We start from the raw sequence: 21,498 nt of genomic DNA, 5'->3' as shown, positions 1-21,498 counted from the left end.
TCCTGATGAAACTGCATAATAAAAGGTCACCTTTTGCCAAACAAAACTCAAGGTCTCTCACTTCATTAAACAGCTAAAAGTAAATATATTTACCCAGTACTTTGGATTTTTACCAACCTTCAAAAACATCCCACTACAGTCAACAGTTGCTATGAAGATATGTATAATATAAAGAATTTTTTCCCTTTCCTGTAATCTGGGAAACTAATGTAGTTAAAGTACTTTAAAAATCAGTGAATAATAGAAGATAAGTTTAGTCAAACAAAGTGATGATGAAAAGTATGTCATGGAGCTAAATGATAAGCCTAAAGACCTGTATAATAATATAGCCTAAAGACTCATATAATAGTATAAACAAAAGCACCTGAAGTAGGTTAAGTAGGTTATTTTCTAAAGTAATGTTATTTCCTAAATATATTTCTCCTTGTTTATGAAGCACTATGCAACAGAAATAAAATGTGAACCACATTTTAAAAAGTAGAAAGAATAAATAAAAAGTAGAAAGGAACAGATGAAATTAATAATATATTTCATCTATCCAAAAATATTCAGATGATTTCAACATGTAATAGATGTTAAAAAATTATTAATAAGATAATTTATCTTTTTTTAAAGTCTTTGAAATCTATACTTCACACATACCAACCTTCCCATTTGGGCTAATCACATTTCAGCTGCCCCACAGCCACATGTAGCGGCTCCTATATTGGTTGAAGAGCATCTATAACATAAGTGAGTCAAATACAATTTCTAAATTTCTAAAGCGCAGTTATATAATCAAAAGAAGCCCTAAATACCTAAGCAAAAGCAAATGTCTTTAGCATAATCTTTAAACGCAGATGTAGGTAAACAAGTCAAAATATGAGAATAGTTAATACTTACTAAACATTTCATATGTACCAGACCCTACTTTAAGTGCTTGTCAAGCATTATCTCATTTGATCAAGCACAAAGCCTCTGATGCTGGCACTAGTAATACCCTCATTTTACAAACAAGGAAATTAGGACGTAGGGAAGGTAAATGAAGGTTTAACCCAGGCAGTAGGAGGTTAACTCAAGAGCTCATGCTCTTAATCACTATACATGCTACACTGTAAGAAAAAAAAAAAGTTGATTTTTATAAAAGATAAAATATGGAATAGTAAAGCAAAATCATTTCTTTAGGAATTAATAGGTTACTAACACTGAGTTATATAATTCTTCTTCACAAGCTCCAAACTCCAAAAAGAATAAAATAAAAAAAACAATTTTAAGTTAGAATTTTTATTTGTAAACTATTACCACACATATTTTATTTAAATTTATGATAAATGTTTATATTTCTAACATGAATATTTATTCATAATCATCATTGAAAAATTGTAGATTTAGCTTTAAAAATGAATAAAAAGATTATTTTGTGGTCAAGAAATTTCAAGTTTATTTCAAGTTGCACTTTTCCATTTCATAAACTCATTTCATTTCTGATCTCATTATGCTAATTTTATTGCAGACTTCTTTTTAACAGTCTCATTCTCTTTTATGAAGGGAAGGAAAAGGGCTTATCTTTATCCTATTCACCTATCATTTGAAGGTATAAAAAGGTATGAGAAGGTAAAACAGGCAAAAAAAAAAAGTTAGCTTCTTTCCTATATCTCAACTCTAAGAAAAAGCAGAAAACTATATAATAGCATCATATTAGATCGATACACTGTATCCCAAGATTCTTTGATAAAACCAGGAGACAACATTCACTTTCACAGGCACATACCCTTGTCAGAATAACATAAAAACTGTCTAATGGTCATAAAATTTTCAGATAAGATGTCAGTTATCTCCTCAGAAAATAACATTCAAAAATACCTGGCGTGAAATAAACAGTCCCATGTTAAAGAAAATCTGTGACCAGAGCTTAAATTGTCTGACCTTTCTGTGTACCTAAAAATCACAAGATAAGGATAGCCTTGATCCCCGGGTTGAAGGCCATCGCTGTCTGCCCACTAACTTTGACGTTTTCAGGGTGTCACTGGAAAGCCTGATCACACCACCTTCAGTTACATAATAAACCTATCACCTTACTGGTTTTAGTATCCTTCCCACATATTTAAAACTTGACAAAGGTGGCCAGATGTTGAGGGGGCCCTTTAATGGAAGCCTGCATTTGCACAACGCGCCTGAGCAGATATTTAGCAACAAAACAGGTTCAAAAGTCAACCTGCCACAAACCAGAATGAAGACACATCTCAGCTTACAGAAAATGTTACAGGAAATATGCTCACTCCACTTAAGATTTTCCCTTTGGTATTTGAACAACTGTATCAAAGATGCAAATGTTCCAGAGAGCCTGCAAAGCTTACCTGTGGGCTTCTTTTGTTTTCACTTTTCCCTTTTGACAGCTGGCTATTTCTGTTTCAGGCACTGGGTCTGGCCCTTTCATGTGCATCACCCTGTTAGGTTGTCCCAAGGGTCTTATTCAATGGGAGTTTCTGCTTTACAGAAAGGGAGGCAGTCACAGACCTTTAGCCCTTCAGAGTTAGATGGGAACCAAGGATGTATCCCCCCAGGCAGGGCTTCTTTCAGCTTCTTTCTGTAATACAAGGATGTCTTTCCTCTTTCATTCCCTACTTACTGACCAATTTATCTACCATGGGTACCTTCACGCTCTCAAGTACCAGCTCAAACATGTAATAAAATTCCAGTAACACTAAAACATGAAAGGTGCATTGTAGGGTATGTGAATTCTATCTCAATAAAGCTGATGCTAGAAAATAAAAAAAAAATTAAACATAAGCAGGATAATAACATCAACTTTCCAATTATCCTAATAGTAAATCATAGACAGCATGGCTGAACCACAGGTAATCCAAAAACCTAATCTATAACTCATCTCTCAAATGTTTATACATCAGTCCCTTACCATTGCTACCTTTTTAAAATACTTATTACTTCACTCGTAGATTACCGTAAGAGTCTCAGCCTCCTCAATTATTATTTTTGCATTTTCCCTGCTACATCAAACTAAATTCTAGTTTTCAAGGTCTTCCCTAAACTGGCCTCATATACCACTCATTATTACTCATCATGCGGGGAAGTAATCTCTTTGGGGTCCTACGAACATATCAAGCCTTGCGCTGGATGCTGTGCCTTAAATAATTCCATCCTATTAGCCAGACGGGCTTGCCTGGTGGCCCAGGGGTAAAGAATCTGCCTGCCAATGCAGGAGACATGGGTTTGATCCCTGGGTCAGCAAGATTCCCCTGGAGAAGAGAATGGCAATCCACTCCAGTATTCTTACCTGGGAAATCCCATGGACAGAGGAGCACGACAGGCTACAGTCCACTGGGTCGCAAAAGTCAGACACAACTGAGAGATTAAACAACAACCAGACATATTCTTTCCCTCCATCACCTGCTCATCCTTCATGGATTAGACCAAATCTTACCCTCTCCATTAAGCTGTCTCCCTAACTAGTAAATACTGCAGCCTCAGGCAATTCCTACAGTACTTAGGAGTCTTTAGTCCTATCTTTATATCCCCAGCACCTAGTAACCAGGATGGAAAAAACAATCAATAAAAGCCTGTTGAATATAAGTTGTAACATGCTGTCCCAAAATAATTATGTGGTTTTTACCCTATCTCTTCAAACCAGGTGTATTCACTTCACTGGTAACACAAGTAGCTGAGTGCTAAAAACAATGCTGCCAGAGGTTTACAAGATGAACAAACCAATGAGGATGCTCTCATGGCCCGCAAGCATTTTTATCAGGAACTGATTCAACAGGCTCTGTGAATTTGAAGACAGTCTCCTCTAGGAGTTAACAATGCTCAAATCAAAATGACTTTATAACAAATCCATCCTAATTTTTTTTCCCCTAAGATGACAATGTAATTCAGGGTCTCTCACTATAAAAGAATACTGCAATTATTTATATATGATGACAATTATTTATACTATGACATCTTAAGATTAGTGTACATTTATAAATGTCTTATTTTGAGACCACTCAAAACAGAGCAAATAAATATAAACACAAAAACAAGCATATTTTTAAAGCCACTATTAAATCTTTAGGATCACCAGAGAATATGAGGAATTCAAGTCACAAGATTACAGATTAGAAGGCACAAATTTGCAGTCATTATATACTTAAGATTGCTGCGACCTTAAAAGGTAAAAAAAAAAAAGTTTTAAACAATCCAATAATAGTTTAATATATGATTCAAGACATAGTATCAACATATATGGTTTGATATGGAGCAATTAAAAAAAAAAATTCCAAGAAACAACTACCCTGTTATTGGCCCTCAACTCACAGGAAACGCCAAAGATAACTACAGCCTTCCCCTGCTAAGTACAATTCTACACAGAGAAAAAGGCAACTGAAGTTCAGTTCAAAGCGAAGGAGATACATGCAGATACCAAGACAAGCTCAAGAACACAGTGCACAGTGCACTTCCCTCTAAAACAAACATGCTTAGTTCCCTTACCTGTTTCTGAAATGTACGTGACAGGATCCTGCTGTCGGGTTTTGGCAGGTTTAGAAGACAGTGGCGATTTTTCTGGTCGCTTTTTGGCATTTTTTACCTGTACTGTTTCCTCTGATTCTGAATCTGAATACAAGAGGAAACGGAAAACTTTGAAAAGAAATAGTATTAATATAGTGTGCTTTTATTTTTAAGTTTTTTTATTGGAATTTATTATTGCTTTATAACATTGTGTTAGTTTCTGCTAACACAAGTGAATCAGCCATATTCATACATCCTCTTGGACCTCCCTCCCACCCTACCCCCATATAGTTTGCTTTTTAAAGTGGGTTTGTTTTTTTTTTTTTGCCATGAAACACAGCCTGTGGGATCTTAGCTCAACCAGGGATCAAACCCAAGCCCACAGCAATGAAAGCACCAAGTCCTAACCACTAGACTACCAGGGAATTACCTTAAAGTGATTATTATTAATCAATTCCTCAAGATTCTTTTCCAAACAAATCTCTTTTTTAAATTCTCATAGATTATCACTACCCAGTGGTTAAGCCTTTCTATTGCTGCAGTAATAAATTAACACAAACTTACTCGCTTAAAACAATACAAATGTATTATTTCCAATTATGGAGGTTAGAAATCCAACTTGGGTCTCTGAACTAAAATCAAGCATCAGGATTGCTGTGATCCTTTCTGGATACTATACGGAGGAATCCATTTCCTTGCCTTTTCCAGTTTCTAGTGACTTGCAAGCATTCCTTAGCTCATGGCCCCCTCCCTTCCTCCATCTTCAAAGACTGCAGCATTAGGCCAAGTCCTTCACATTGCCATCTCTCCAGTTTTCTGACCTCCTTCCACAGTCAATTTCTAAACCTCCTCTTCTGCCTTCCTCTTCTTTGTGACTCCACTGGGCCCATCCAGATAATCTCGCCACATGAAGGTCGTCTGATTATCAACCTCAATGTCACCTATAATTTTAATGCCACCTCTTTTGCCATGCAGCCGAACATATTCACAGGTTCTAGTAACTAGGGTGTGGGCATCTCTAGGGGCCATTATTCTGTCTACCACAGTCTAATCACCCAGAGTACTTAAATACAAATCAAGACAAAGTATAAATACCTAGTATATCTCTGGTACAAAATAGGAGTTTCAGAAATTTCAGTGTCCTTCCTCTTCCTCTCACCACGCATTTATAAATCCTGTCTCATACAGTTCTAAAATGTATCAATTATATTTCCACTTTCCCAAAAGATGGAAACTTATAGGGAATAGGGATATGTACTTATTTCAAATTCTTTATTATATACAGCAGTAGAAGACTCAAAATAATCATTCAAGTACTTTTAGAACCTTTGCTATCACTGTCAAAATCCTGATAACCTATAAATGCTTCCTTAGGTTACATTCTTAATTTTAATTTTAAGAATTCATACTGGATAGATCTCCAAAAAAATCAAAATCTAAAACTTTTACCATTATTTTAGCATACCATAAAAGGCATGCATAAAAATGTTCCCTATCTTAAAAATACATTTGACCCTTGAGTATGGGTTTGAATTGCACATGTCCACTTGTACACAGATTTTTTTTCTTTCTATTTGCTTTAGTTCTACCACTTTATTGCTACCAACCCATCTCCCTCCACCCTCGGGCACACATGCTCAGTCACGTAAACCATGGACTGGAGCCCGCCAGGCTCCTCTGTCCATGGACTTTTCCAGGCAAGAATACTGGAGTGGGTTGCCATTTCCTTCTCTGACACAGATTTTTTTCAAATAAATATGCTGAAAAAAACTTTGGAGATTTGCAATAATTTGAAAAAAAAGACAAACCACATGCTTAGAAATACTAAAAAAAAAAAAAAATTAAGAAAAAGCAATGTCATGAATGCAGGAAATATATGTAGATACTAGTCTATACTTACATAGGTATAAGGTGATCTTTAATATAAAATTAATCTGTGTTAGTTTTCTGTTTTATAACATTGCTTTCAAAGAATTACACTACTGTAAAGTATGCCTCTCTGTAACTGGGTAAACTGCATAAGAGCCTATTTATCATAACAGGTAAGTGGGTTTTTTTATGTAACAAGGTTTCCAATACTGTATTACGAATATGACAGTGTTACAGTCATACCGTATGCCAAAATTTTGTTAACAGATTCATTAGTGCATAGGCTAGGCTATCATGAAGCAATCCTATCAATTACACGGGGCTACCATAAAACAATCATACTGCTGCTTCTTCATTATCAACACATGAATTGTCATACCTGTAAGTACAAATTTCCTTTTCACATCATCTTTTGATTTCTGATGTCAGGAGTTAGTAATACATATAACATCTACATCTGTATTATAATAGAGTTAGTAATAGGTATAACATATGTTATATAACATATATAACATATACAGTATTTTTTATTATATTAGACAATATTGATGGAGATACTGAGATTCATCTTGTAAACAGATGACATAAACTTATAGTATCAATAATTACAGTACAGTACTGTATTTTTCTTAACATTCCCTTAATAACATTTTTTCTTTAGCTTACTTTATTGCAAGAATACAGTATAAAATACATATAACATACAAAATATGTGTTAATTGACAGTTTATGGTATTGGCAAGGTTACTAATCAACAGTAGACAATGAGTATTTAAGTTTGGGGGGAATCAAAAGTTCTATGTAGATTTTCAATTGAAAGGGGTGTCAGAACCCCAACCCTCATATTTTTCAAGTCAATCTTATAGTCAAAGTTTTTAAAGTGTGTTTGTTCCTTTTTAACTGCAACAAAAAAGGACCAAATCAAAAGGACAAAAATGAAGTTTTAGATCTTTGTTTGTAAAGCAACATTTTTTGGCACTCTTTTTCAAATTCAGTTTCCAAGAACCTCAGCTGAAAGAGAAGTTAATACAAATACTTTAGCATATTCAAAGTGAGTTTCAGACACGCCAAATATACCAAATCTCCACAGAACAAAACTCTACTAACATGTTTCAGCTCTGATAAATTCTGTAGTATAATAAAAGTTGTTTTCAACTTTACTTGAACACAGAGCCCTCTTTTCACAGCACCTATTAACATCATAGAGAACATCAGCTCTAACAGACACAAAATGAAAATTTTTAAACTTGAAAACTCCTGAAAAGAAATATTACCCGAATCATAGATGATCCTCTTTTTCTTGTTTGACTGCTTCGGCTTGAATTCATCTTCTTTACAAGAACTATTTACCTATAAACATCACAGTATAGTTAGAATGCAAGGAAGCCTATATAACTTAGCTATTTTTTCCTCATTAGATTTGAGCTCAATAGTTCACAACCAGAGAAACCCTGCCCCTACAGGAAACATTGTCACTTGTCATACTGGGGTGGGGGTGTTACGGGTATAAAATGGGTAGATAAGGGAGGCTACTAAACATTCTACAGTGCACAGGACAGTCCTCCACAACAATGAATGATCTCACCCCAAATGCCAATAATGCCCTAATTAGGTTAAAGAATAGGCCAATGTGTGCGTGCATGCTAAGTCACTTCAGTCGTGTCCGACTCTTTGCGGCCTTATGGACTGTAGCCTGCCAGACTCCTCTGTCCCTGTGGATTTCCCAGGCAAGAATACTGGAGTGGGTTGCCATTTCCTTCTCCAGGGGATCTTCCCGACCCAGAGATCGAACCTGCACCTCTCAGGTCTCCTGCACTGGCACACGGGTTCTTCACCACTGGAGTACCACCTCAGAAACCCTAAAGACCAGGCCAGACCCATCATCAAAAAGACAGAGGGGTCACAAGTGCCGGTGTGGATGTGGATAAAAGGCAACCCTTGTGCATCGCTGGTGGAACTGCAAATTGGAGCAGCCACTAGGAAAAACAGTGTGGAGGTTTTTCAAAAAACTAAAAACAGAACCAACTACCATATGACTAGCAATTCCACTTCTGAGAATATATCCAAAGGAAGAGAAAACACTAACTTAAAAAGCTATCTGCACCCACATGTTCATAGCAGCATTACTTACAAAGGCCAAGACATAGAAACAACCCAAGTGTGAGTCAATGGATGAATGGATAAAGAAATTGTGAATATATGAATATTACTCAGCCATAAAAAATAAGGGTATCCTACCATTTCTAACAACAAGGAGGGACCTTGAAGGCATTTTACTAAGTGAAATAAATCAGAGAAAGACACATACTGTATATCTCACTGTACATAGAAGCAAAAGCAAAAATTAAAAAAGCATGAACTCATAAAAAAAGAGATCAGATCTGTGGTTCCCAGAGGCGGGGTGGGGGGACCTGGAGGAAGGTGCTCAAAAGGTAAAAACTTCCAGTTATAAGATAAATAACACACATTCCTAGGAAAGTGATGTACAACATGATGACTGTAGGTAACACTGCCATATGATACATAGGAAAGTTTAAGAGAGCAGATCCCAAGAGTTCTTAACACAAGAAAAAAAATTTTTCTTCCTTTTCATTGTATGTATATGAGATGATAGATGCTAACTGAACCCACAGTGATAATCATTTCATAATATGTGTATATCAAACAATCATGCTGTACACCTCAAACGTATAGGTGATGTAAGTCAATTAACTTCTCAGTAAAACTGGGAGGGGGGAGAATAAGCCAGATAATAACTGCACCAGATGGGAAAGAGAGGATTGTAGAAAAAGCTGTATTATTATCATTATTCAGTTCCACTTTCAACACTAACTTAAATATAACAAAGAGTAAAAGGATGTCAGATATTAAAAGGCAAGTGCTTCCTGAAAATGAAAAACTGAGACAGAAGTAAAAGCTAAGGAATTGTAGGCCTACCACGACTCAATGCCTGGTGGAAAACTAAATAAAACCAAGGCAAAGGGTATTAATGGTTATATTTCTTAGTTATATACACATTTGCAACATATACATAAAGTATTACTAATGTTTTGTAGGTAACACATTTCTCACACATTCAAAATTTCCCAAAAAGAATCAAGAAAGCAGATAGTTAAAAAAAAAAAAAAACTGACTGTAACCAATTACAAGATACAAATGTTTCTATCCATTATAACAAAACTTCAAAAACATAAGAACAATCAACTAGCTTGGAAGAAAATGAGATTAATAAACCACTGTAATTCAAATATACCACCGAACTAGAGGACAACAGTAACTCAAAAGTAAGATAAAGGGATATCCCAGAAGAGAGCCACAGAAGAGGAGCTCCAAATTCTGCCAATAATCTTGACCCAAATCTGCGGCTGTCTGCTGAACTACATGTGAATGCAACGACCCCAAGTGCCGACCTAACGTTTAAAAAAAAAAAAACACAAAGATTTCAGATGCTGCTCATAACAGGGTGTACAAGAGTTTGGAGTTTGAGTTCAGCCAAGTTAACTGCCTGCTAAACTAAAAGAATCAACATCTTATGGAGGAAATAACAGAATTCAAAGTTATTACTCTGTAAAATTTACACTATCCAAGGTAAATCCAAAATAACCATACATACAAAGAAATAGGAGATGTGACCTGTGATGGTTAATTTTATCTGTCAACTTGACTGAGCCACAAGGTACCATTTATTTTCATCAAACAAGATCAACTCGAATTTGCCTTGCCAGGTTTTGGACTTGCTTGACACCTGTCACCCCTTTCTTCCTTCTGATTTCTGCCTTTAGAAATGGGAATGTGTATTCTATGCCTGTCCCACCTTGGAAGCACACACTTTGTCTGGTTTCAGATGTTCAAGCTGGAGAAAAATTTTGTCTCAGAATGCATCATACCTCAAGTCTCACCCATATCTGATTTAGATGATATTTAGCTGAACGATTGGATTTCAGACCTTAGAGAGCTGATAATGCAATGAGTTAAGACTTTGTGGGGACTTTAGAATGAAAAGAAGGTGTTTTTTATGCAAAAAGAACATGAATTGGGGGTAGCTATTGTCAGAATATTATGGAATGAATGCTTGTATCCTCTCAAAATTCATATGTTGAGTCTCTAACCCTCCAATATGGCCATATTTGGAGACGGAGTCTCTAAAGAAATAACTAAGGTTAAATGAGGTCATAAGGGTATTCTGGTAAGTTAGTGTCCTTACAAAACAAAACACCAGAGAGCTCACATGTACATACCCACTCTCTCAACCTCTCTCCCCACATGCTCACACCAAGAAAAGGCTGTGTGAAGGCCCAGCAAGAAGGTAGCAGTCTGTAAGCCAGAAAGAGAACTCTCAACAGAAACTGAATGGGTTGGAACCTCAATCACAGATTTCTAGCTTCCAGAATTGTATGAAAGTAAATTTCTGTTGTTTAAGTCAGTCAGTCTATGGTATTTCATGGTAGACCAATGTGACTAATACATGACTCAAGATAAAAAGGTAGTTAACTGAGACCAAGCCAGATGTCAGAATTAGCAGGCAATTCTAGAATTGAAATATATAATATTTAAAATAAAATATTCACTACAAAGGCAAATTGGAGATGACAGAAAAGTCAAAAAACCTGAAGACAGTAATAAAGAAATTACCCAATCTGAAGTACAGAAAAGAAAAAGAGTAATAATGAATAAGCCTCAATTAGAGGATGAGATGCAGAGTACATCATGAGAAATTCTGGAGTGGATGAAGCACAAGATGGAATCAAGATTGCCGGGAGAAATAGACACCATCCTTATGGCAGAAAGTGAAGAACTAAAGAGCCTCTTGATGAAAGTGAAAGAAGAGAGTAAAAAGTTGGCTTAAAGCTCAACATTCAGAAAACTAAGATCATGGCATCCGGTTCCATCACTTCATGGGAAATAGATGGGGAAACAGTGGAAACAGTGGCTGACTTTATTTTGGGGGGCTCTAAAATCACTGCAGATGGTGACTGCAGCCATGAAATTAAAAGACACTTACTCCTTGGAAGGAAACTTATGACCAACATAGACAGCATATTAAAAAGCAGAGACAAAAAAAAAAAAAAAGGCAGAGACATTGCTTTGCCCACAAAGGTCCGCCTAGTCAAAGCTATGGTTTTTCCAGTAGTCATGTATGGATGTGAGAGTTGGACTGTGAAGAAAGCTGAGTACCAAAGAGTTGATGCTTTTGAACTGTGGTGTTGGAGAAGACTCTTGAGAGTCACTTGGACTGCAAGGAGATCCAACCAGTCCATCCTAAAGGAGATCAGTCCTGGGTGTTCATTGGAAGGACTGATGCTGAAGCTGAAGTTCCAATACTTTGGCCACCTGATGCGAAGAACTGACTCATCTGAAAGGACCCTAATGCTGGGAAAGATTGAGCGCAGGAGGAGAAGGAGATGACAGAAGATGAGATGGTCAGATGGCATCACTGACGCAATGGACATGAGTTTGAGTAAACTCCGGGAGCTGGTGATGGACAGGGAGGCCTGGCGTGCTGCAGTCGATGGGATTGCAAAGAGTCAGACATGACTGAGCAACTAAACTGACTGACTGACAGGATGAGATGACTGGATAGCATCACCAACTCAATGGACATGGGTTTGAGCAAACTCTAGGAGTGAAGGACAGGGAAGCCTGACGTGCTACAGTCCATGGGATTGCAGAGTCAGACACGACTGAGAGACTAAACAACAACAAGCCTCAATTATCTGTAGTGCAATTCCAAAATTCTAATGTATGTACATATATGTGTGTGTGTGCATATGCGTGTGTGTGTGTGTGTGTGTGTGTGTGTGTGTGTGTGTATATATAAGGACTCTTCTATAACAAGAGGAGAGAATGAAGCAGAAATATATTTGAAGAAACAATGGTAAAAAATTACCAAATTCAAAAAAAGATACAAATTTACAGACTCAGAAGCTCAGAAACCCTAAACAGTATAAATACAAGAAAAGTACACCCAATACACCACGGGCAAGGCTGAAACTCAAAGATAAAATCTTTTAAAGCAGCATGAGAAAATAATACAATACATACAAGAGAAAACAATATAAATGACTGCTAACATCTCACCAGAAAAAAATGGAGACAAAAAAAAAAGAATGGAACACCTTTAAAGGGCTGAAACAAAAAACTATCAATCCAAAATTCTATATCTAGCAAAACTATCCTTCAAGAATGGAGACGAAATAAAGGCATTTTTAGATAAACAAAAACATAGAATTCACTGCCAATAGGCCTATTCTACAAGAAATGCTTAAGAAAATTTTTCAGATTTACAGAAAATGGTATAAGGGACTTCCCTGGTGGTCCAGCGGCTAAGACTCTATGCTCCCAGTGCAAGGGGTCCGGGTTCAACCCTTGCTCAGAGAACTAGACTTTACATGCAGTAACTAAGAATTTGCATGCCGCAACTAAAGATTCTGCATGCTGCCAACAAGATTAAAAGGATCCTGTGTGCTGCAACTAAGACTGGGTGCATTTAAACAATTAAATAAATAAATATATTAATTAAAGAAATCATAGTAGATGGAAATTCAGATTTTTGATAAGAGATGAAAACACCAGAAGTGGCCAATATACGGTTAAGTACAAAAGATCAATCTTCCTCTTTTGGTTTTTTTTTTGACACCAGAAGACTGAGCTTTTTATTTTAGTCTCACCTAGGAAATAAAAAAAGGTAATGTATGTGTTTAAATTATAATTTATTGATATTTTAATGACAGTTTAATTACATGTATTTGTAATTTTACATGTTTTTAAAATATTATTTTTATCTTATTTACAAAGTAAGTTTTTATTGAGATATAATTGACATGTAACATTATATTTGTTTCAGGTGTTCAACATGATGATTCAATATTTATATATATTGCAAAATGACCATAAGTCTAGTTAACATCCATCACCATATGTAGTCGCAAACCAATTTTCCTGTTAATTCCTTTAAAATAACACTGGTTTAGAGCAATAATTATTATACTGAATGTGGAGCATTAACATATATAGATATAATTCATATGCCAATTATGGCATAAAGGATGGGGTGGTAGTCAACTGACCTGCAGAGTTGCAAAATTCTCACATTTTACACAAAGAGGAACAATATTAACTCAAATACACTACTGGCGCCACTGCCTGCATATCATAGTGATATTATATCTTAAATTCTCTGAAGCCCAAGGAGGACAGGAAGAAGAATAAAGCTTTCCTCCAAAGCCTTCCTTCACGAGAAGCCCAATACTGGAGCTCATGTCTTTATGAGGAAACTTTAGCTAAGTTTTTGTTAAACAGTTAATGAAAATACCAAACTATGGATGCAGTAAGATATATTAACTAGAAATAAGTAAGACCTTATTACTTTTCTTCTTTTTCTGCTAAATGAGTCAAAATTTATATTTATTTAAGGCTCTCAATATATCAAATCTCAGAACTGAGTTTATTTTATACAATTCAACATTGCATCTAGAAAACTGACCTTGATTTCCTTTATTCCTTTCTTTGCTTTTAAACTTTCTTCAGCAGACTTTGTTTTCTCATTCTTCTTTACTGTTTCACTTACAAGTTTCTTTCCACTTGGAATAACCCCAAAGAATTTTCGAATATCCTAGAAGCAAAAAAGGAGATTCATAAACAAACATTAACTGCACAAAATTCTAAGTTCAATTGTAAAAAGGAACAACTCTACATACACACTGGTGTATTCTCAATCATGTCTTCATAATGATATAGTTCCAAGTGTGCAGCAGCATCCTTTTCATATGCAAAAATTAACTGATAAAATTACCTGAGTTAAAAACAGTAAGTCTAGGGAATTCCCTGGTGGTCCAGTGCTAAGGACTCCGAGCTTTTACTGCTAAGGCCCCGGGTTCAATCCCTGGTTGGAGAACTAAGATCCTACAAGCTGAGCAGCACAGGCAGAAAGATTCAAAAAGTAACAACAACGTGCCTAATGGAAAGAAATTTTAATTCTCAGAATCTGGCCAAAAACAGGGCAAAAATAAAGGAAGGAAATTTTTGCTAAGAACAGCACAGTTACTAAAAAGGCAAGTAACAAGCATTTATTGATTATGCCTGCACATACCCCATCATCATAGACACACTAGGGGAAAAGACAGAGTTGAAGAACATAATCCTTGCCTATAGAATTAATACTCCAGTTTGAGAGAAGAGTAACTCTTACAACCCTGATCATTTAAGACCTTAATAACTAAGAACTTCGAAATTATTTCCCCTTAAATGATTTTTCCAAATTCCAAAGGAAAAATTTTGATTACACTTGCTTCAATTACTCTACCTGTCAAATTAATCATACTAAAGCATTTACAATGTAATTTATAATTAATATCACTCATCTTTCTTATGATACATATTCTTCCTACACTTTCAGATTTTCAGTTCAATTCAGTCTCTCAATTGTGTGCAACTCTTTGCGACCCCATGGACTGCAGCACACCAGGCCTCCCTGTCCATCATCAACTCTCAGAGTTTACTTAAACTCATGTTCATTGAGTTGGTGATGCCATCCAACCATCTCATCCTCTGTCGTCCCCTTCTCCTCCTGCCTTCAATCTTTCCCAGCATCAGGGTCTTTTCAAATGAGTCAGTTCTTTGCATCAGGTGGCCAAACTACTGGAGTCTCAGCTTCAACATCAGTCCTTTCAATGAATATTTAGGATTGATTTTCTTTAGGATGGACTTTAAGATTTAAGCTCTGAATAAACTGTGGTGTAGAGAAAAGGTAATAGACCTTAGAGTAAGAAATCCCTGGTATGAATCTCTGCTCTAGCACATTCCAGTTGACCAAGCTATGACCTTAACTTTTAATCTGTTTTCTCATCAGTGAAGTGAGACGAATACTCCCTACACTTTATGAGGATTAATTATGCATCTATCACAATTCCGGCTCAGTAAAAAGCTTCCCTTCTCCCTCATTTATGAACTATTATCCCTCCATATCACTGAAACATCTCCACCTACAGTTCTCTACTCACAGGCAAGGAAGGGTATAAGGAACACAGAATATAAGAATTTAAGATCTGAATTCCAAAGAACTGGGTTCAAGAGGCAGTTGAACTTTTTCCCTATTCCTATCCTCAGTGTTTATAACCCTCAGTCTTCAATCTTTTTTGCCTGTTCCAAGCTCTCTCTCTTTACTGTAGTGAGGAAAATACCTGTTAAAAGTACTTTGTCAAGTGTAAGAAAGTTAACAATGTTTTTCCTCGACCCTGGAGGTAATTGTCATACTCTTAAAATGTCAAAAATCCCAAAGAATTGTGTTCTGCAAACACAGAAACATAGCTTTGTGGTTAAGCCAATAAGGAAAACAGGTAAACGAGATACACAGACATGTTACATTTTTTTGAAAGGTTACAGACTTCCCTGGTTTTATACCCTCTCTGTAAATTTCCTAATATAAAAAAGTCACAAATCCATCCTAATAAAATCTAAGATATATTGTTTGCAAAATGGTACCTTAGCTATGAAACTGAAGACATTTGTGTCAGTTGCAAAGAAAAAATAGATAATAAAAAAAGCCAGAAAGCCACAGTCTTCCGTATAATTTGCAAAGAATTGAATTTGAGGCTGACAACTACTTACTTTATTGCCTCTGGAGGAAATGAGAGTTTCACATTGGAGTTTCACTTTTAAAATTACCAAATGAGTCTTCAAATAGTGTGATTTTTCAAATACACACACACACCACACATGCACCACAGTTCAAAACTGAACATTAATAATCAGCTTAAAGTCAGTGGTGGTTTTCCATCTGTGATGGAACCACAAATACTTAAAACCACAAAGAGAAATAAAACAAAACATAATTCAGGAAATGGAACTACTGGTAACGCTGAGCTCTCTGACTTTTGTCTGTACCATACTGCCAATCCTAAGCATTTTTGGAACCTTTTCTTCCTGAGTAATCCTTCCTATTCACAACCCCTTTCCTTTCCCTTTATTCTACCCCTATTTTCCCACTCCCCATGCCCTTACACTCTGACGGCAGCACAACAATCAAATTACAGCATCCTGATCTTAATTCAATATCTACTAAAAATCTAAACTTTTGAAAAGGAATTTTCATTGGAATGAAAATCATTCTACTCACACTTTTTTAAGAGTTACCTCCAACGTGAGCAGCCATCTGGTGTACAAACATCTAAGAGAAAAAGGTCACCAACTTGACCTTAATTTATACCATGACTTTACCTTACTCTTTATTAACAGTCCCTACCTGGTATTCCAGATCTTTAAAGATTTCAAGAAATAAAAGAACAGGACTAGTGACTAATCAAATTCCCAAATAATTGATCTAAACATCACTCTTACCTGCACAGAATAATTCTTGCTCAGTATATGAGTAGAAAAAGGAACACGTTTTTAAATTTATTTTTATGATCTTTGCAAAGGGAAGTCCTTCCAAGCAGAACATCAAGACTAGAAACTACCCATTAAGAAAGAAAAATTTGACTACATAAAAAGGTATCATAAACAAAGTTAAAAAATAACTAGCATGAAAATATCTACCACACATTTTATATAAGAGGGCTCCTACAGATAAATAAAAGATAATCCAGTAGAAAAAATGGATAAAAGTTACCAGTAGACAAATTATAAAGGAAATGCAAATAACCAAACAATAAAAGATGCTCAACCTGACAAATAATAGATAAATTAGAACTTGATTATTTTTCTCCTAAGTGTTAAAAGATTCATAATGCCCAGGTATGTCAAAGGTGTGGGGAAACAGATTCTCACACACTATACTGCTAATAAAGTAAAAATTGGTATAACCTTTCCAAGACAATCCAACAACACTTTATCAAAATTTTAAATGTGCATACCCTTTGTCCCAGTATTTCACTTCTAAAAGAAACAGTAAAAGAAACAGTTTTATTTGGGGAAACCAAAAGAGTAGTAATTAACTCTTCTTACTTTCCTTTTTAATAGTTATTAATTGAACATGACAGTTCAAATAAAGCAAAAGATTTAGGCAAAAATCACATAAACATTAACACAAATTTTAGCACAGACAGCTAATAGCAACAAGTTTTTCACACTTCTACTTACAGCTCCTGGACACAGATTTATCTCTTTTGACGATTCTATGAGGTATAAAGGCAAATACAGATTTATCTTCATTTTGTAGATAAGTAAGTAGAATTAAGTCTGACAAACATAAGCTTTTAGTCAGTTTTGCCACTTAACTAAAGACACTTGGGCTTCCCTGATAGCTCAGTTGGTAAAGAATCCACCTACAACGCAGGAGACCCTGGTTCGATTCCTGGGTTGGAAAGATCCCTGGAGAAGGGAAAGGCTGCCCACTCCAGTATTCTTGGGCTTCCCTTGTGGCTCAGCTGGTGAAGAATTCGCCCACAATGCAGGAGACCTGGGTTCAATTCCTGGGTTGGGAAGACCCCTGGAGAAGGGAAAGGCTACCCACTCCAGTATTCTGGCCTGGAGAATTCCATGGACTGTACAGTCCACAGCATGACTGAGCGACTTTCACTTTCACTAGACACTTGGGGGCTTCCCAGGTGGCGCTGGTGGTAAAGAACCCGCCCTCCTGCCAATGCAGGAGATGTAAGAGACATGGGTTTGAACCTGGGTCAGGAAGATCCCCTGGAGGAAGGCATGGCAACCCACTCCAGCATTCCTGCCTGGAGAATCCCATGGACAGAGGAGCCTGGTGGGCTACCATCCGTAGGGTCACAAAGAGTCGGACCAACTGAAGCAACTTAGCACACATGCACAGGCGCCTGGGATGAATCGCTTCTCTGGCCCTCTGTTTGCTCAGGATGCCACTTGCCTCACAAGATGCTTGTGGGGATTAGAGAAGGCACACCAGACTGCAACCTGGTCCTCTGACTCCCAAATTCCTTTCATAGTTCTCTACTTAACCACGACTGCTCCCTCATAGTTTTACCATAATTCTAAGTGAAAGTCACTCAGTCATGTCCAACTCTTTGTGACCCCATGGACTATACAGTCCATGGAATTCTCCAGGCTAGAATACTGGAGTGGGTAGCCTTTCCCTTCTCCAGGGGATCTTCCCAACCTAGGGATCGAACCCAGGTCTCCTGTATTGCAGGCGATTCTTTACCAGTTGAGCCACAAGGGAAGCCCAAGAATACTGGAATGGGCAGCCTACCCCTTCTCCTGCAGATCTTCCCAACCCAGGAATCAAACTGGAGTCTCCTGCATTGCAGGTGGATTCTTTACCAACTGAGCTATCAGGAAAGCCCTGCTAGATCCTGATAACTCTTAGGATCTATGCAAAAGGAGCCACACCCCATAACTAGCAATATGGCCTTTCCCTCATTATTGCTGATACATTTGATCCTTATGTGATTACAGACAGGCACCATGCTAGGGCCTTAGGACACAAACAGGAAAAAAGACCGCAGAAAGTTACCTAGGAAACAAGTCAGTGTGTGAAGAATCAAATACAAAGCAGTGCTAAGACAGAGCTAATCACAAAACGGTGAAAGCACCAGGAGCACCTAATACAGAGCAGACAGACCTGAAATGGGTCCCCAATGATTAGTAGGAGACACTTCTGACAGTCACTGAAATCTGAGTTTGAACACACTGCTATAAATTCCACACAGGAAGCTTGTCTATCTCACTCACCTCTGTATCTCAAGTACTGGGCCAGCACCTCAGATAAGCAGATGCTTAATTAATAATGGTTAAACTCATGAGTACTTATTTCTTAGGTCACTGACCTTCACACCTGAGCTCAGAAAGAGCGGTTCTTAACCGTGTAAAATGAAATTGATGATAGATTTGTTTTTAAAGATTGTTTATTAAAATAAACTTTGAGATTAATTTGTGGGCATGACTTTACCTACTGCTCTTTGTTTTAAGGAATTTTAAGCAGGTATTTAATTAACATTATTGTGTATTATTTCCCAGGAAAATTATTCAAGTTGACTCTTCTATCATATGGTACTCTTGTCATATTACGGTATTGTGGCTACAAAAAACAAAATACTTTCACTTTTAGTATAATATTCTTCTTCACAGCTTTTCTCTAAAGCCTATTAATGGCTCTCCATGAACCTTAAGTTAAAAACCTCTGATTCACATACTCACACTGCATAAGTTAACTTACATCCATCTCAAACTCAGGTACCCCTTAAAAACACACTGCCGCGGCTGTTTAGTTGCTCAGTCGTGACCAGCTCTCGGAGGCCTCATGGACTAACGCCTGCCAGGCTCCCCTGTCCATGGAACTTTCTAGGAAAGAAGACTGTAGTGGGTTGTCATTTTCCTCTCCAGGGATCTTCCTGACTCGGAGACCGAACTCGAAACTCGAAAGAGCCTCCTGCTTAGCAGGTGGATTCTTTACCACTGAGCCACCTGAGCCTCCTAAATCTTGTCTCTACTCCAGGCCTCTGAGCTCCATATCCATGGAGCCAAACAGTCTGTCATCCTCACCTCTATCCAAATGCCCCAAAGGTGCCTCTAACTCATAACGTCCAAAACCAAGCTCCTATTTTGGGGGTACTTGTTTCTCTCTATTTCCCACCTCAATGCACAGCACCAGCATTCACCCAAGACAGAAAAATGGGCGCTGTTTTTCCTCCTCATTCTGACCCTCCACCTCACCACCCTATCTATGCTGTCCTCTTTCTTCTATTTCTATTGCCAATGCTCTGATTTAGGGCTTCACTTATTTTATAAAAAACTACTTCTTTATCTACGTGGCTGTATTGGGTCTTAATTGGGGCACACAGGATCTCTGCTGCTGCATGTGGGATCCTCCATCATCGGCTCTTCTTTGCAGCCTGCGGGCCGAGCTGTGGCGCGTGGGCTGCGGCGCGCGTGGGCTCAGCCGCTGCAGCACCAAGGCTGAGTTGCAACATGTGGGATCCTGTTCCAGGACCAGCGGCCGAACCTGCGTCCCCCGCACTGGAAGGCAGGTTCTGAACCACTGGACCGCCAAGGAAGTCCCTATTTACTTTTTAAACAAACCCTTAAATAGGACTTACTCTGGGCCAGACAATGATTTAAACACTTTAAAAAACTAATTTAATCCACATAACAAAGTCTATGACATTCTTTAACAATTCATAGATGAAAAAAAACTGAAAATGACAACAAGACATTTTCTAGTAAAAGTTTTGAAATATAAGACATTCATGAAGTGAAGTGAAAGTCGTTCAGTCATGTCCAACCCTTTGTGATCCCATGGACTGTACAGTCCATGGCATTCTCCAGGCCAGAATACTGGAGTGGGTAGCCTTTCCCTTCTCCAGGGGATATTCCCAATTCAGGGATGGAAGCCAGGTCTCCCACACTGCAGGCAGATTCTTTACCAGCTGAGTCACATAAATGTAAGCAAAAGGGAAAGATCGGTTGCAGTCTCCTACCCTAAGGTGTAACCAACAATTCTACAACACTATTAAAGAAAAGCATCGCCTATCAGGCAGCCCAAATGCAAATTTAATATACATATACATAAGTCAAGACAAAATACCAGACCTCACCAGTACTCAAAAAGAAAAATTAATTTTTTAAAGTTTCCAAACAGCCTAATTTTTTATTAGTAGAGTTAAGAGATGAAAAAAAAAATTGCAATAAATACTCCTAAACCTGCACAAAGGAAGCTATCATAATGGTCTTTTAACTTTAAAAGATCAAAGTACAAAAGCTGATACATATTTACTTTGAAGTATAACCAAACAGCTAGTAACTTTTCCACTGCACATGGGCTCAACCTACAAACAAGTTATATCTGCCTACCAAAAATGCAAAGAGAAACCACATCATGTCACTGTGTTCACTCATTTTGAAGAGTACAGGATTTTATGCAAAATAAGCACTGCAGTGCTCTATGGGGTTGGCTTTACTTCTCTATTTTCAAAGTAAAGAAATACGAACATTTTTGATTAATATGTTTAATTCAGTCACCAAATCCACAAGCAGAAATTGATTATCACCAACACATTTCATAAAATCTAGCCAAATGCAAAAAATCTTTAATCCTGAAAACCAGTTAAACACAAAATGACATATCTAACTAAAACTGTGTATTAACAGAAGCACAGAAGAAACAAATTAAATCATTTTAAATTAATTAAAACCTTATACTTTAAAAACGACAGGTAATCTGTTGGGAATGTAATCCCC

At 37.1% G+C, this 21,498-nt stretch overlaps 1 protein-coding gene across 2 annotated transcripts in view; it reads right to left on the bottom strand.

Annotated features, from left to right (window-relative positions):
- Window positions 1–21,498, bottom strand: part of RFC1 (replication factor C subunit 1) — a 72,587-nt gene that overhangs the window by 46,929 nt on the left and 4,160 nt on the right. For both annotated transcript variants that reach the window (XM_070452018.1, XM_070452019.1), the window contains exons 2-4: window positions 13,838–13,966; window positions 7,629–7,704; window positions 4,468–4,590 (exon numbers count right to left, since the gene is read on the bottom strand). In XM_070452018.1, the coding sequence (XP_070308119.1) occupies window positions 4,468–4,590; window positions 7,629–7,704; window positions 13,838–13,966 (328 nt within the window). The remainder of the gene's footprint in view (window positions 1–4,467; window positions 4,591–7,628; window positions 7,705–13,837; window positions 13,967–21,498) is intronic.

The sequence above is a fragment of the Odocoileus virginianus genome, chromosome 21 (assembly GCF_023699985.2).
Source record: "Odocoileus virginianus isolate 20LAN1187 ecotype Illinois chromosome 21, Ovbor_1.2, whole genome shotgun sequence".
Lineage (NCBI taxonomy): Eukaryota > Metazoa > Chordata > Mammalia > Artiodactyla > Cervidae > Odocoileus > Odocoileus virginianus.
The sequence above is the reverse complement of the archived record's forward strand: the minus strand, read 5'-3'. Positions and strand labels throughout refer to the sequence as shown.